Source organism: Mesitornis unicolor, unplaced genomic scaffold (genome assembly GCF_000695765.1).
Source record: "Mesitornis unicolor isolate BGI_N332 unplaced genomic scaffold, ASM69576v1 scaffold44287, whole genome shotgun sequence".
Taxonomy (NCBI): domain Eukaryota; kingdom Metazoa; phylum Chordata; class Aves; order Mesitornithiformes; family Mesitornithidae; genus Mesitornis; species Mesitornis unicolor.
In genome coordinates this window covers 1-16,357 of record NW_010195453.1, presented here as the reverse complement: position 1 = coordinate 16,357, position 16,357 = coordinate 1, and the positions used below count along the sequence as shown (strand labels likewise).

The following is a 16,357-nucleotide window of genomic DNA, read 5'->3' as shown; positions in this document are numbered from 1 at the left end:
TAGAAATTATTTCATTATCTTCGCCCAAAGCTACTGCTTTCAATGAAATAGTTCAGTATGCTTGACTGCACCGAGCTGCCGTCAGTGCTAATGCAGTAGGGGTGATAAATTTGGCTTCTCTGGAAATACTGGGAAGCACAGTGGAGCCACTGGAGGAGAGATCGGGAGAGAAGCAGTGCTGGCTGCCAGGCTTTTTGGCCTCTCTGACTGTGTCTGAGTGTGACAGCTTGGATCAGACCACCCCAGCCTGCTCCCTCCACTGAAGGTCGGTCTCTGCCCTTGCCCTGTCTCACGCGATGAGCTTAGATTCAGCGCCTAGTTCTTGATAGCAGCCTTGCAAGCCTGGGCAGGTGAAGAGCCGCATTCTTCTTCTCCTCCTCCTCAGAAGGTTATTTTGGAAGATGCCGTTCAGGGCTGTGGCTGGCGGAGCAGGACTGAGCAGGAGGGAACATCGGTGCTTTAAACCGAGTGCTCTGCTGCAGTCAGACCGTGCTGCTGTGTTCCTGTCCCTTCAATTAAATTCCTTGAGTTTGGACCCTTGGGATCCCTGGCTGTGTTTTGTTGTTCTTGTGGTGTTTTGCTTATTTTTTAAGCCAGTGAGACCTCTACATCCTTTTGTTAGCCCTCCCAGATGTGTGCTACAGGAGCAGGCTTTGTGGGGAGCGTGCTCTGGAAGCTGGTCTTGAACGTGTGATCTGAGGAGGAATGAATGTTCCTCAGCGATTGCCAGCGTGCAGCTGGGAGTTCCTGGTGGTGCGCGCAGTTGGGGTGCAGCTGATGGTGGTGTGTGCGGTTGGAGTGCAGCTGATGTGTGTGTGGTTGGGGTGCAGCTGGTGGTTGGGGTGCAGCTGGTGGTTGGGGTGCAGCTGATGGTTCTTTTCTCCTTTTTGCCCGCAGGTCGTGCTAGCAGGCAGTCCTTGCAGAGCTGACACCCCTGGGTGCTTTGGAGTCTCCTGCAGCTCGATGCGTGCAGGACGCGGGTGGACGTGGGCAGGGCTGGAGATGGGGTGTTTGTAAGCACACTGGCACTTGCCATGCACCCAGCAGGGTCAGTGGACGGTAGCTTCTCCCGCTCTGCTGTGCAGACCCTCTCCCGGAGCCACTGCCGCAACATCAAACAGAAAATCTCCCAGTGGGAGGGGAGGACACGAGGGTGCTCCAGCAAGGAGAAACAGGACTTCGGAGTTAAGTACGATCCCAGCTGCGATGTCCTGTCCAAAGTGAAGCCAGAACATGCAGAGAAGAGCAGAAGGACTGGGTCCAAAGATCCAAAGAGCCTGGGTTTGGACTTCAGGGAAGATGCAGGGAGCTGCCTGCAGACTGATGCCTGTGACGGCCTCCAGCCCTGTGCGTGCAGCGTAACTTCCCGAGCCAAGGAGAAGGGAGAGCGGCAAGCGGGCTTCCCGAACCCAGGGCCCACGCTGCCCCCAGGTAACTTCTATACCTCACAAGCGCTGTGGAGGAGGGTAGATCCCCCTCTGCCTGGCAAAGCCCCACCAGTTCCCTTGGACCTTCAGAGGACGCGAGGGAGCTGTGGCTCCACGCAAAGAGAACTTAAAGTCAAAGGAGTGGACTCTCTCTGCAGGGCAGAGAGGAGCTTGAAAAACATTTACTGTGAGGCTGAGGGGCAGGAGGAGGATCCAGCTGCTGCCCCACCACCCAAACCCCGTAGGACTTTCCGCTATCTTGCAGAGAAGGGTGCCAGTAGCTGTAGCAATGCCAGCACTACCAGGGAAGCTCCCCTGCAAAAGCAACGTGGAAGAGACTCAGTGTCATCCTCCAACAATCCTGAGAAGAGACTCGCCAGCAGGAGGATCAGAGGGAGAGCCCAGAGGTACACCAATTCATCTCTCACATCTGAAGCGTTTTCTTAGAGCAGTTTCCAGATGGGTTCAAAGAGCTTGCTTGCCCTTATGTCCTTGTGGAGGTGCTTGTGCTGGCGCTGCCTCCATTGATGGGGAGAGGATGTTCCTGGATGAAAGTGTCCCCTTGCCAGCATTGCGTACGCGCTGCTTTTGCTGCTGATAATCTCGTGTTTAGTCTGGTAAATGTGTTTTGGGTTCCTGTCTCTGTGACAGGATGGGACTCGCCGTGCCTGCTTGGAATGTGCCTGGCCATGGAGCCTCTGACTTAATTTTTAATTTACAAATCTCCCAGAGTGAGTGAGCAGGACTCGTTTGGTGTGCTGGTTTTGGCTGGGATAGAGTTAGTTTTCTTCATAGTAACTTGTGTGGTGCTATGTTTTGGATTTTTACTGAAAATAATATTGATAACACACCAATATTTGAGTTACTGCTGAGCGGTGCCCGCTGCTGGGCATCAAGGCCTTTGCTGCTGCTGCTTGCACCACCCCACCAGCGAGCAGGGTTGGGGCGGGCAAGAACCTGGAGGGGACACAGCCAGGGCAGATGTCCCAGCTGACCAGAGGGATATCCCACACCATGTGGTGTCATGCTCAGCAATCAAAACTGGGGGAAGAAGGAGGAAGGGGGGAGATGTTCGGAGTGAGGGCATTTGTCTTCCCGAGTCGCCGTTACGCGTGGTGGAGCCCTGCTAACCTGGAGATGGCTGCACGCCTGCCTGCAATGGGAGGCAGTGAATGAATGCCTGATTTTGCTTTGCTTGCCTGCACAGCTTTTGCTTTACCTGTTAAACTGCCTTTATCTTGACCCACATGATTTATCACCCCTCTGATTCTCTCCCCCATCCCACTGGGCGGGAGCGAGTGGCTGCGTGGGGCTGAGCTGCGGCTGGGGTTAAACTCCAACACTGGGAGATCAGAGAGCCCAGAGTGGAGCATCCATGTGCTTCGTGGCCCCAAGGAGGACCACGCTCTGTGTGGACTGGAGGCAGCAACTCACTGGTGCCTTTAGAAGAAGTTACACTGGTTTTCCTCTAGGAAATCTTTTGAGTTTGAGGACATCCAGGGCTTCCGCAACCGGATGGCAACCACCAGCTCCCACAGACTGCGAGAAGAGACAAACGGCACTGCAGGATCCAGGCTCGTCTACACGCAGTCGGAAGACAACATCTACGAGGACATTATCTGTATGTGCCTGTGCTGCTGTGGGATGCACTCACTTTATTTAAGGGTAGCAAGTTTGCTGGGGAGGGAGGGATGAAGATGCGAATGCATTGAGGCCCTTTCCAACTCATGAGTTTTAAGGTCTTCCCGATCTGGGGTCCTTTGTTGATGTTAGTAATTATCTGTGCGTGAACAGCCTGATTTCAGATGTCGTGGAAGGTTGCTAGAATTGGCCTGTGCTAAACTAATTTCTTTATTAGCCCTTCCAATGCTTCGTTCGAGTGCTGCACAGAGATCTGTGTGAACACTGGCAGAATGAGCTGCTTTGCAATGGGGCTACTTTCTCTGCAGTGGTAACAGAGTTTTGTTTTGCTGAGTCCATGTACAGTTTGCCAAGTTGATGGTAGTGGGTTAGAAGCATCTTTGAGTGGTGGAAATCTGATCCATCTTAAAACAGGTCTCTCTGAGACCCCGTTAAAGCTTGGCAAACAACTGCACGCTCTCGCTGCTTGCATCCCATGTGGGAATGCAGGACGTCATCTCCATTCATGAATCCTCTGTCCAATGCTTTTTCCAGGTCCTGCAAAAGAGAACCCCTATGAAGATATCAGAGCACTGCCCTTACCCCTGTGGAAGGTCCCATCTGTCTGGAAGCCACCACCCCCCCGGAGCACCAGCAGAGCTCCCAAGGTAGAGCGAGGGGATTAAATGGTCACTCATTTACAGAGAGTCATCCTCACGAGGGCCCTGTTTTGTGCCCCCCCAGCCCCACATTCCCCACTGTTATATCACTGGTTTTCCTTATTTTTTTAATTGTTCATTATTAATGTAAATGATAATGAACTGCCATGGCTGCTGATTAAGCTGCTAAGGAGTAAAGGAACAAGAGAGTGTTGATGAGATGCTTGAGTGTGTGGAGTGGGATGGAGATCTTGGCAGAGCAGGAGGCTGCAGGACATTTATCATTTGTACTCTGACTCCTTTGTCTCTGAGCTCGGACCAGAGCTTAATCCCATGTTTATCCCTTTTCTGATTATGTTTTTTAGCCTCCCCCAAAACCTCCCTTCCTCAGTTGCAAGACTCTTGAGCTAAAGCCCTTCCAGTCAAGTTTCCAAGGGAAAATGGTGAAGGACACAAGCCTGCCTGTCACACTGACCGAGTGGAAGCTGTTCCGAGCAGTAGAGGCTGCTAGCAGGAGAAAGAACTTGCCCTGGGTAAGGTTTAACCATCAATCATTGCTTCTTGCATGGCATTTCAAACTCCTGCTGCTTTGCCTAGCACCTTCTGAGTGCTTTGTAAGTGGACATGGAGCTGCGTGTCTGGCACCTGCTGTCAGGAACGTCCCTTTGCGGCTGTTTCATAGTTTAACGGTGCAGAGCAGCTTTTAGGGACAAGTGCATTTCACAGCACCTTCGTACAGCTCTCCCCTCTGCTGCCTCTGGCCGCTCCTCCACCTGTGTGCAGGGCGGATACGCCTCTGAGGACAGAGCGGTGAGAGAGGCTCTCGATGCACCTTTGCGACAGAGCCCTCGTAACTCTCAGTGGATACCTTGGGAATCCTTTTGGACACCAGAACTGGTTGGCAGCTCCTGTCCCTCAGTGGTGGCGTGCAGCATGAGCTCTAGGACAGCGCAGCTGCAGCACTCTGCGTGTGGCCCTGTGTGCCCAGGACTCAAATTCCAGTTGTGGCAGTGGCAACAACTGACTTCTGCCATGGTAAAATCATTTCACTTCTGCAGATCTTCATTTCTTATGAAAATTGGGTGTATTTGCTGAAATTGCACAAGACTGTGAGGTAGAGCTGGACAGCTGCAAAATACTTTTCAATTGTTAAATACTTTAGAGTAACAAGCAACTTCTGTACGTGCTTTTAGAACAACTAGGCCTGGAAAATCAGGAAGGAGATGGCAAGATTATAAAAACACTGTGACGGAGAGTATCTTTCATTTGGAGCGGGGAAAGCAAACCTATTCCAAAAGTCTGGTAACAATTTACGTGCAGGAAGCTCACTTTACTCTCGTTGCTCACAGGGAATTGAGCCAAGATTGCTTGAGAGGTAGAGAAAAGGATTGGAGTCTAAAAGAAAAAAACTTACTTATTGCTTAAGAAACACATAGCTGCCTTAAACACACCCAGCATCTTTCAGTGGTGACTCAACTGCACAGAAATCAGAACAGAAATAGAAATGCTCTAGGTAAGGCTGGATGGTAGAGGGGGAAAAAGAGAGATTTTGCAGAAGCTCTGCTTTCTGCTGTGGGCTGCTTCCTGTGGTGCAGCCTCATCGTGTTAGGAAAACGGGCTACAGCAGAAAATGGGGAGAAATAGATCTGAAAAGGAGAAGAGCCTAAGCCTTGTTTGCTGAGCTGGAGGTAAAAGGCTTGAGCTGAAAAACAGGTTCTCTTGCTGAATATCTTCCTTTTTATGCAGTATTTGTGGTGACAAACGGCTGGGCCCCACCCTCCTACATTCAGTGGAAGCATTTAATGAATCTGACTTGAGACAAGAATGAACTTGACCTGCTCACTGCGTCTCGTGTGAATCCTCCTGCGCAGGGAGGGCACAGCCGGTGTGGACGCGCAGAACCCAGGCGCACTGCAGCGCTGCATCCCTGGCAGCTGCGGGGGGGCAGTGACAGAAGTAACAGGAAGCCTGAGGACCTGGGTTTTAAGGCCATTGTGAGCAGTGGAAGGAAGGTTAACAGCATGAACTTGGAATGTCTAAATGCTGACCCTTCTTTCGTGTCTGTAGCTTAGGGCTATGGTTTTTTCCAGTTTTTCTTCCAGTGGACCAGCTCGGTGGTGTCCCTGCAGCATAGACCTGTGATTCTGTCCCCGTCCCTTTCTTCACCTTTGCAAACAAAGTACATAATCCTTACGTTTTAGCAAACTACCCTGGGACAAGACCTGTGCTTAGAGCAGCCTTGTTCTGTGCCCGACGTGGTGCTTTGGAAAGTGTCCTCGCCCAAGGGTTGTGGTGCTCAGTGGTACTGCTGGGCTGCAGTCCTGGTCCAGCTGGACCCTTTTCTGGACCCCCACGTTAACGTCTGCATCTGCTTTGGATTTCAGCTGGTACTGAAGATCCAGGAGATCTTTGATTCAAAGCGTGGAAAGAAGAGGGTGAAGTTGCTCAGCCCTGCTGGGAGGGAAGCACCTGCAGTGAAAGGTACGGAGGTCCCCAGGGCCGTTCCCTTTGCCAGGAGCCTCGTGGGCCGCACAGCTCCTGCACGGCCGGGGCTGCCTGAGGCCAGGCACTGCCACCTCCCGCAGCTCACGCTGAGCTGATTCAGCAGTGCCAAACCCTTCTTCTTGCAGCTGGAATTGTTGAGCTTTCGGCACTGCTAGGGTTGGGAATGCTTGCCCAAGTTTAATACAGTCACGTATGGAAAATTCCACTATGATCCGAGCCTGAAGAGCTGGGTTAAAAGAGCTTTTTCGAAAAAGCAGAACAAACCCAAAAATTCCCCACAGAGCTACTTGGCAAGACAACTACCTCTGGCTACTCTGCTCATCACTTTTGTCTCTCTAAAGTGAAATTCTTGTGTTCTTCTGAATTTGTAGCTGTGGTATGGTCTTTATTTATAATACATTCTGTTCAGCAGCTCTGTAAACTTTTCTAGCAGCATCAAGTAACCACCTGGTTTCTGTTCTTTGCCTGTGTTCAGCTGACCTGCAGGTGGTTTACTGGAAACAGTGACTTGATACAAACTGTGCTTTTTGAACTTTACTGTTGTAGCACGTTTGCCAGTGCCGGCTGCTCTTGGTGATGCTTTTTGAGCAGGATAGGTGGGCAGCCCTGAGGGATGTTGCTCTGATGAGTCTAATGTTCGGTCTCTTTCCCAACTTTGGGTGTTGCCCATCTTCCTTCCGCATGGCTGATAAGTGAAAGCTGTGTGTGTTTCAGGTGAAACCAGCGGGAACGAAAGCGATACGGAAAATCCACCAAAAAGTGAGTGAATCACAGGGGCTGGTCCTGTCCCCACAGCCCTACGTATCTGGCTAAGGCTCTAGTGGGATGAGCACACTGACAAGTTGTGGCTTCTGCCGAGGCAGCGAAAGGGAAGGTCTAAGCATGACCGAGGGTGGGAGCTGTTGCTGAGGCAAATCAACCTCTATTTCTGCTGCTTCTGGGTCCTTGAGGTTTGCTGCCATTAATCTGCCAGTTGCTAGAAGTAGATTCAATCACACTGAACTGAAATATGTCTTGCAGGAGATTGTCCCTCGATCACCCCTACTTCCTTCCCTTGGTTCTGTATTATACATACAAAGTTGTGAAATACCTTTTCCTCTGAGTAGAAATCACTTGGTTATTTGTCTGCTTCCACAGTCCCGAGTTTGTTCGTAGGCCCAAACTAGACTTGAAATACCCCCTTGGTTTTAGCTGGTGTGGGAAGGACCAAAGGAGTCTTAGTTTCTGTGCTGGTAGGGTTTGGATGTGAAATGGTAATGGTTGGCCAGCAGCCCTAATGAGACTCTGCCATGTCTCTAAGCAAGCATCTAGCGAACAGGACCAGCATAGTTCTTTGAGACATTTCGTTTACTTGGAGGGAAGCGCACAGAAGCCTTAACTTGGAGCGAATAGGGTAACTGCAAGTTTTTATGGTAAGGCGATTAATGGAGAGTGACAAGTCTCTGCAGAAATACAGTGGCTGAGTCACTGCCCGATTTAAGAGTTGTTTCCAAAGTGTCTGGAATGTGTCATGGTGCCTGGGCCACAGGAATTCCTGACGTCAGGTGCCGTGCCTGTGCTTGCAAGGCTGCACAGCCTGTCAGGATGTCCCAGCCTGGAGGTGTCCTGGCCAGGAAAGCGGCTCTGTCTCTCTCGAATGCCCGTGCCGCTTTACAGAGCATGAGGGCTGGCAACTGCCGAACTGGTGGGGCTGGGCTTCCCCCCTGTGCTCCGGGATGTGTGGAAAGGGTGTCAGGACAGCAGGAGAACGCCGGCTGTCAGTCAAGGGAGCTTGGCAGAGCTGCTGCGAGGTGGGACTCCTGTGTTTGCACAGCTTTGTGCTCCAGGAGCTGACACTGACGTCCGAGTCCTGTGGAGCGCAGTGGTGGTGTTAGGCAAATGCACCCATCTCCTCTCCCTGGTCTAAAGGTGGTGACGATGCCTCTCCTGTGTCCTGTGTGGCCATGATAGCCACGGGCTGGTTTGGGATTTGTTCCTTTCTTCAGGTCAACACAGGCACCTGCTGCAGGTGCAGCCCACGTCCAAGAGGAACCCGCACTACCAGACCTTGGAGAGGGATTTGATAGAGCTCCAGGAGCAGCAGCTGTTTGAGCTGTTCGTGGTGGTGTCGCTGCACAAGAAGGCGTCTGAGGTGACGTACACACCGCAGATCATACAGCAGTTTCCCAGCAAGGTAGGACCTGCGTGGAAACCTGCCCCAAAAAGAAAGCAATGTAACCAGATCTAGCTTTTCCCTGCTGCAGCCCCTCAGTGTGCCCCCGGGAAGGGAAGTGCATTGTTCTTTTCCTGCTGCCCTAGCAGACAGTCAGACCCAACTGTGCCATGGCTGTTTACTGGCTTCTATAGATGCACTAACAAAAAAACTTATTTCCTCAGTGTTTATTTATCCTCTGCTCAAATTCAAGTGTTTTGATGAGAGACTTTATACGGGACAGTCAGTCACGTTGGAAGTTTGCAGGAAACGTTGCCCAGTAATTATGGAGGTGTTCTGGTCACAGATTTGTCTCCCTTCTAAAAATAGCCTTGCTTCCGAGTAATCTGCTTGTCACCCTCTTCTTTGGGCTGCGTGCCCAAGGACGTCGAAGCTTTTGTACAACTGTTACTCTGTGAAAGTGCTGCACTGTTCTAACCACTCCCTCGTGGTGTCACAGCTTCCAACACTGGAATAACTTAGATGCACTGACTGAGAGTACAGTGTCTAAAATCAGCTTTATGAAATCAACTTTCCTCTTGCCAGGGGCATTTCCCACTTAAATGGGATCTCTCTTATTTGAAAAGGTTCTTTTTGCCCCTTCTGAAAAGTTTTGAGCATGGAAAGTTGTCCTGTAGTCTTGGAAGGATTTGACTTGAGCCCACGCAGGGTAACGAACGTGTGATTCAGATGCGCTGCTTTCACAATTGAATTACGAGTGATCTGTACATTGCAACCCGACCTTTTTCCTGTTCCTCGTGGTGTCTTCAAATCTCCTAGGAACAGAACCGAGGCGAGCTGACACAACTCTCATGTGCGGGGTCAGCTCTGGCTTCATTCCCCAATAGACTTGGCCATGCCTGTAAATCCTCACTCGCTGGGTAGTTTTACAAAGGTCCGAGCAGCAGGAGAGATGCAGGAGGGGACTGGGAGTCAGTTACAGTCAGAGCATGTTCTGCTGTACCTGTGCTGATGGTCCAGCTTTTGGAAGTGTCAGGAAGATGCTGTCTCCTGTTGTTTTAATGCTGCAGCTGTGCGTCATGCTTCAGTGACTTCAAATGCATGTGTTACCCCTCCAGCCGGAACATCCCTTCAGGCAGTCAAAGGATACTGAAGAGAGGCTAAAGGTCATTCCCAAATTCTGCTTTCCCGATCCCAAAGACTGGTTTCCTGCATCAAACCTTAAAAGGTAAAGACTTGATTTTGAATACTTGGGCCTGAAACGGGCAATGCTGGGAGCTTAGGTGTGTGCCAGTTTCCTGAACCAGAGGAGCTGCAGCCAGAGCAGGGAAAAATGGGAAGGGCTGAGTCCCTGACCCCTGTGACAGGGAAGAGGAGGCATGGAGGTGGGCTCAGAAGTGCTGCTTCTGCCCGAGCACTGTCTTTCCTGTAGGAAGGAGGTTTGCAGCACCTGCTCGAGGGCAGCTCCTGGGGCTGGCGGCTGCTCCTTGGCAGGAGAAGCAGCTGGGAAGGAAGAGAGCTGCAGTAGGTCAGTGAGAGCCCAAGGGCTGCAGGGTTTTACACTGAACAGAGATAACCACGGCAGGGGGTCCCTCAGAAAGGGAACGGCTGGTAGTTTGTGTGCTTTGTTTGTCAGTCTCTTCTCTGGATTGCGTGGTGAATTTAACACTGACTGTTCTTTGGTCCCCAGTGAAACATTTTCTTTTGTGTTGACGGGCGAGGATGGTGGCCGCTGGTTTGGGTACTGTAAGAAGCTCCTGGTAAGCATCTGTGTGTTGGGTGGGTGTGAAGAATGCATTGGTACAAGCACAGTCAAGTGCAGGATGTGTGGCAGCAGCAGTTTCCCATGTGGGTTACGTGGTGCCTGTGCTGCTGTGGAGGTTGCCAGCCCTTTGCATGTGTGAGGGAGGGAGCAGGATGGTGCCCAGCAATAGAGCACAGTGGGCTTTGGACATGAAATCAGCTCCTGGGTCTGGTCATTCCTCAGGAATCTTTTAAGCCAGAAATGCAGAGGGAGCTACAGCAGAGGGAATTGTGCAAATCAGCTGCTCCGTGGGTGCTGGGTTCTTTATTGCATCCCTGTTCTCATCAACTGTTCCTGTTGCCTTTCAGCCAGAAGGGAAAGGGAAGCGCCTTCCCGAGGTGTACTGCATCGTGAGCCGCCTGGGCTGCTTCAACCTCTTCTCCAAGGTGAGGCGGGGAGCGCCTGGTGCTTCTCACCAGATTGAGTGTCTGACAGCCTGCAAGCTCCAGAAAGGAACTGGCTGCTTCTGTCCAGTCTGGAATCGCTTAGCGATCATAACTCACCGCAGCAGAGCGGTGCTCCCTTGCCACCTCTGCTTTGACAGGGCAAATAAAGTGACACTAGAACTGAGACTTGTCAGCCCACACAAAGGCTTCAGCAAATGCTTCACCTGGGATGATGCCCCTTCATCCTCTTTTTTCGTGACTTGGAAATGAAAATCAGTTTAGGGTGGGGGGTGGACCTCAGCTTGTTTCTCCTGGCACCACAAGGAGAGTAGATAAGAAGGTAAAGACTGGGTAAAGCCATTACAGGTAAAGGGCAGCTTTTGCAGAAGAATGCAGGGGCAAGCTTATGATGAAAGCTGATTTCTGATCATTGGAGCACAGAGTTTCTAGAACAGTATTTCAGAAAGATGTGGGTTTTTTAGGGGGAAGGAGGATGGGGTGTTGCTCTTCTTACTCCTCTAACTAGTCATGAGAATCTGATTAGCACATATGAGACATTTCTTTGCAGTAGCAGGAGTCTGGATTTGAGAATGGAGAGTTGTACTCATGGGTAATTGTTCCCATTTGATTGTTCAGGTGTTTGAGAGGAGCTTTCACAGGGATCCCAAGCAATGGGGGAGAGGTCTGCGAACCTGTGCTGGAGCCTGCACGTGTAGCTGTGGCACAGGATGCTCTAACAGGGGCTCGTATCTCCTCAGGGCACCAGCAGGTGTTGAAGCAGTGCCCGATGTATTTTCTTGCAGATTTTAGACGAAGTGGAGAAGAGGCGAGAGCTGTCCCCAGCCCTGGTGCACCCGTTCATGCGTAGTGTGATGGAGGCCCCTTTCCCAGCTCCTGGGCGCACAATTGCTGTGAGGAGTTTCCTGCCGGGAGCAGGAGACGAGGTGAGGGAAACTGGGGCTGGCTTTCCTGTGTCCAAGTGTCTCCGGGGCACAGCCACACTTTGTGCTGTAGAGTGATGCAGCCTGTAAATAATTAGTCTGAAGGTAATATCCTGAAGTCCAAAGGGAGGCTGTCACAGAATCACAGAACGTCAGGGATTGGAAGGGACCTCCAAAGCTCATCCAGTCCAATCCCCCTGCCGGAGCAGGAACACCCAGATGAGGTTACACAGGAAGGCGTCCAGGCGGGTTTTGAATGTCTCCAGAGAAGGAGACTCCACAACCTCTCTGGGCAGCCTGTTCCAGTGCTCTGTCACCCTCACTGAGAAGAAGTTTCTTCTCAAATTGAAGTGGAACCTTCAAGTGTTCCAGCTTGTGTCCGTTACCCCTTGTCCTATCATTGTTTGTCACCGAGAAGAGCCTTTGTAGCCCTACGCTGGGCTCTCTCCAGCAGTTCCCTGTCCTTCTTGAACTGAGGGGGAAACCAGCTTCCTGTTGCATCGTCTGCTGTAGGAGCCATTGATTCCCTGCTTTTTAAGGACCTTTTTAAGGCCTGGGAGTCCTGCGATGCCCAGGCCGTGGGGTTGCGGTGGTGAGGAGCCCTCGCAGCCTCCTCAGCGCTCTGCTCTCTGCTCGCTCGCAGGTGATGGAGCTCTGCCGTCCCTTGGATTCTCGGCTCGAACACGTTGACTTCGAATGCCTGTTCAAGTGTCTGAGCGTCTCTCACACGATTCGGGTCTTTGCCTCTCTCCTGCTGGAAAGGAGAGTGATCTTTGTTGCTGACAACTTAAGGTGAAAAATGAGTCTGAGTGACCGGTTCTTTCTGAGGGATACTCTGTTTTCTTCTGTGTTTGGGCCTGTTTGGGCCTGTTTCATGTGCAGGCTCGTCTAACTTTAAGTAGTCACATTTAAAAGCTTTTTGCAGACTTCCCACAGAAACATGTGCACGCTTAGAATTTGAAGCACGCTCTTTACCCAGGAGCAGATGAGGGAATGTTTCCTTTACCGCTTTAGTCTGGGTTGAAGCTATTCCTGGCTCCCCATAACTGACTTTAAAGCGGTTGCATGGGGCTTCTGCTGTTGCACAAACAATGTGTGTGAGTTACGTTTTCCCTGAGCATTTCTAACCTGTCTGTAGCCGAGTGCTGAACGAGACACTGACAATCCACTGTGCTTCTCTTGCCTTTCTAGCACTTTGTCTAAATGCGGCCATGCCGCAGTTGCAACCCTCTATCCCTTCACTTGGCAACACACCTACATCCCAGTCCTGCCCACTTCTATGATTGATATTGCGTGCTCTCCGACCCCGTTCTTAATTGGCATTCTCTCCTGCTCGTTACCACAGCTCCGGGACCTGCCCATAGAAGAGGTGAGTATCAAGGGGAGCGCAGAGGAGGGACAACGTCAGTGGTGTGAGCCTGATGTCTCTGGAACAATCTTCTGTCGGGATATGAACTCTTACACCTTTCTGGGGCAGTTGTTGAACTTGCCAAATATGCATCGGGGAGTTCCACTGTTAAAGATAAATAACGTTCGCTGTTCTTACAGACGGGCTGCAGTTACTCAAAACTTGTGTTACGTGTGTGATGTCCCCTGCCACCGGGGAAATTTCAAAAAAGGAAAACAAAAGTATTTTATTTCTGCACAGCAAGGTACCTGGTTGTAAGAGTCACTGTGTTTTGTGCATCTTTCCCCAGGTTCTGATTGTTGATCTTTGTGCTGACAAGTTCTTGCAAGAGGTGAGTGAAATAGCAGTACCACTCACTTGTGGTTGTATGCCAGGAAAAGGCATCACTGGAAGGAAATGAAAGCAAGATATCAGCAAAAGCTGGTATTTGTATGCAGATTCCAGTGGCTGAAGAAATACCTTGCATCCCTTTCTGGTCAAGAGAGAGGGCAACAAGATTACAAATCCTTGTTGCAAGATTGAGGTTGCACAAAGTACAGAGCTCTGCAAAGCCAAAGGTGCTGCTTATCAGAGCTGGGTTTGAGAGCAGACACTTGGTTCATGATGTGAAGTGGACCTCCAGGATTCTTCGCTCTTTTTGGCTGTCTTTGTGTGCTTGTCCAGGGCTTTCTCCTCTCACCTAGCGGGGCTGTGGTTACTGGGTTTGGGCTATTTGGTTTTTCCAGGAGTGATGGTCTAGCAGACAAATTACCACTTTACCTCATGTGCTCCCTCGTCACCAAACGAGTGGCTGTAATGTACTGAAGCATTACTAGTTCAGGAGGGTGTTTGCATCTCCTTTTCCTCGCCTTACTGTTCTGTTTTGCATTGCAGCCTGCAACTGGAGAAAGGTATTAAAGCATCGGGGGTTTTTAACCGTAACGTTGAGACTTGTCATGTTTTCTCAGCAGACTTCTGTTGTTCCTGTGTGTTTTATCACTGGTGTAATAAGCCTGAGTCTGTGTAGTGCTACAGCACGCGTTGGTCTGTGTTGGCTGGTTGTGTGTGTGACACTAATTGCACGTATCTGGAGGGTGCTGAGCAAATGTTTTTCACTTCTCTTGCTGCAAGACAAGTGCATTGTCTGCACCGAGATACAGCGTACCACAGAGTAACTGCCCTCTAATTGTTCTAGGCATGTTACAAGTATTTCTCATCTGTTCACAGTGAGAAGGTTCTGTTGATGATAGATAAAATGCAAAAATGCTTTCATGGCCACTTTTCTCTTTAGGTGTCGGATGAAGACGAGATCCTGCCTCATAAACTGCAGGCTGCGCTTGTACAAATCTTGGAAGAACGAAGTGAAATCCTATCCCATGAGCAGAGTGATGCACAAGGTACTGCTGTGGAAAAGTGTTCTCACAGTGGCAAAGCTCTACAGCTTCCATGATATAAAAATGAGGAAATGTAAATACACATTAGGAAGTGATATTATAGAAAGCTGTTTTCCTTGCTGAGAACGTCTTGTGAGTGTGTTAGAAAGCAGTCTGGTGTCCCAAGTTGTTCCTCTTTTCTCAATCAGTACGTCTGGAGCCCTGGTTCTCTCTGGGCCAATCACACCAGTTCCCATGCTTTGAGTTTTCTTTAATTTTTCTAAAATGGCAGAGAGGATGCCTCGTCTTAAACAGAGAATGCAGCAGGTCTCTGTATTTGAAGGGTAATCTGACAGATCATTTTCAAAACTGAACTGTTTTCTACATAACTGATCAGATAAGTGGGAGAATTTTCCAAAGCATTGAGTGGCTCAAGACAACGGCATCAGCAGATTTTGTAATTCCGTGCCCATCAGAAGTGATTAAGTTGGTTTTTCAGTGGGTCTGTGGTTTGTAATTTGCCTTATCCTTTAAGAGAATTAAACTTAGACTGTTAGGAGTCTAATGATGTCCAAGTGATGAGGGTAGAGGAGAGGTCTCCACTGTGCTCCTCTTCACAGGTGACATCCCTCTCAACTCCCTGGTCTCGGAAGCTTTTGTGCAGTTCTTTGTGGAGATCGTTGGACACTACTCCCTGCACATGAACGTCACGGAGAAGGGGGAGCGGGTGTTTCAGCGGGAGCTGTTCTGTAAATCTCACGTGTCGCGCAACGTGCGCCATTTCTTGCACTTCTTCATGGAAACGCAGATGTTTGCAGGGTTCATTCAGGATCGAGAGTTGAGCAAGAACGTGGTCAAAGGTGAGGTTTGGTCTCACTTTCTTCCTTTACAAACTCACTGTCAAAGTGTAATGTTGTGTGACTATGACTCTTTGGAAACCTTTCGTCCTGGCAAGCTACCCTGTGGGCATGTTACGTGTGTACCGGCTCCGTGCCCTTCGAATTACTCAACAGAATTCATCTTGTGAAGCAAAGAATTTTTGCATCTCTCCTTTCTGGACTTGATCCTGCAGGTTCCATAACATGCCCCATTGCCCTTTTGTAACCTCCTTGCTAATGATGTGAGATGCCACACGCTAGAAGATGGAATAGCTCATCTGGCTGAGTGATTGTTTCTAATGTATTTTTTTTCTCTTTAGGCCTTTTTGAGGCCCGTGCCTTGGAGTACTTGGAGCGAATTCCAGAGACAGAACCAACTGGAGTGAACAAAATCCTTCGCAGTCTTGGTAAGGGGACACCTTTGGGTTTTTTTTGTTTTTTTTTTAATTATTTTATCTATTGAACAAATAATTGCATGCAAAAGAGAGCAGAGCCCATTATTTGCCTCACAGAATCTTAGGAGTTGGAAGGGACATCGCAAGCTCATCCAGTGCAACCCCTGCCAGAGCAGGATCACCAGAGCAGTCACACAGGAACACGGCCAGGGCTTTGGGTGTCTCCGGAGAAGGAGACTCCACAACCTCTCTGGGCAGCCTGGGCCATGCTCTGCCACCCTCACACTGGCAGTTTGTCCTCATATTCAGCTTGAACCTCCTGTGCTCCAGCTTGGGACCATTGCCCCTTGTCCTGGCATTGGACATCCCAGAGCAGAGCCTGGCTCCTTCCTCCTGACACTGCCCTTTCCAAATTGATCCCCATGAATGAGGGCACCCCTCAGTCTCCTCTGCTCCAGGCTCAAGAGCCCCAGCTCCCTCAGCCGCTCCTCAGCAGGAGATGCTCCACTCCCTCAATCATCCTTGTGGCCCTGCTGGACTCTTTCAAGCAGTTCCTGTCCTTCTTGAAGTGAGCGGCCCAGCACTGGACACAAGATTGCAGCTGTGGTGTGAGCAGGGAAGAGCAGAGGTGCAGGAGAACCTCTCTGCCCTACAACCACCCTTCTAATATGCACTCGTGCACTGGTGTTCCTTTTGTTTACATCTGGTTGTCTCTGGTTCCTAATGTTTTGTTTTTATTGTTTCTCTCTGTAGGAAGCAAGATGAAATTTCTTCAGAAGAAATGAAGGCGCTGCTGCGGGCCAGCAGAGCGGGGGTGCTGGGGGGGGTGG

General features: G+C 50.3%; 1 protein-coding gene across 1 annotated transcript; it reads left to right on the top strand.

The window, feature by feature from the left end:
- Nucleotides 1-1,034: 1,034 nt before the first annotated feature.
- DENND2C (DENN/MADD domain containing 2C) lies at nt 1,035-16,312 on the top strand. The gene is made up of 18 exons (XM_010188097.1): nt 1,035-1,834; nt 2,900-3,048; nt 3,603-3,715; nt 4,072-4,239; nt 6,091-6,187; nt 6,926-6,970; nt 8,197-8,384; nt 9,482-9,591; nt 10,054-10,123; nt 10,476-10,553; nt 11,357-11,497; nt 12,138-12,286; nt 12,686-12,863; nt 13,192-13,233; nt 14,173-14,278; nt 14,875-15,114; nt 15,453-15,539; nt 16,281-16,312. The coding sequence occupies exons 1-18, from the start codon at nt 1,035-1,037 to the stop codon at nt 16,310-16,312; spliced, it is 2,793 nt and encodes a 930-aa protein (XP_010186399.1).
- The last annotated feature ends 45 nt before the right edge of the window (nt 16,313-16,357 follow it).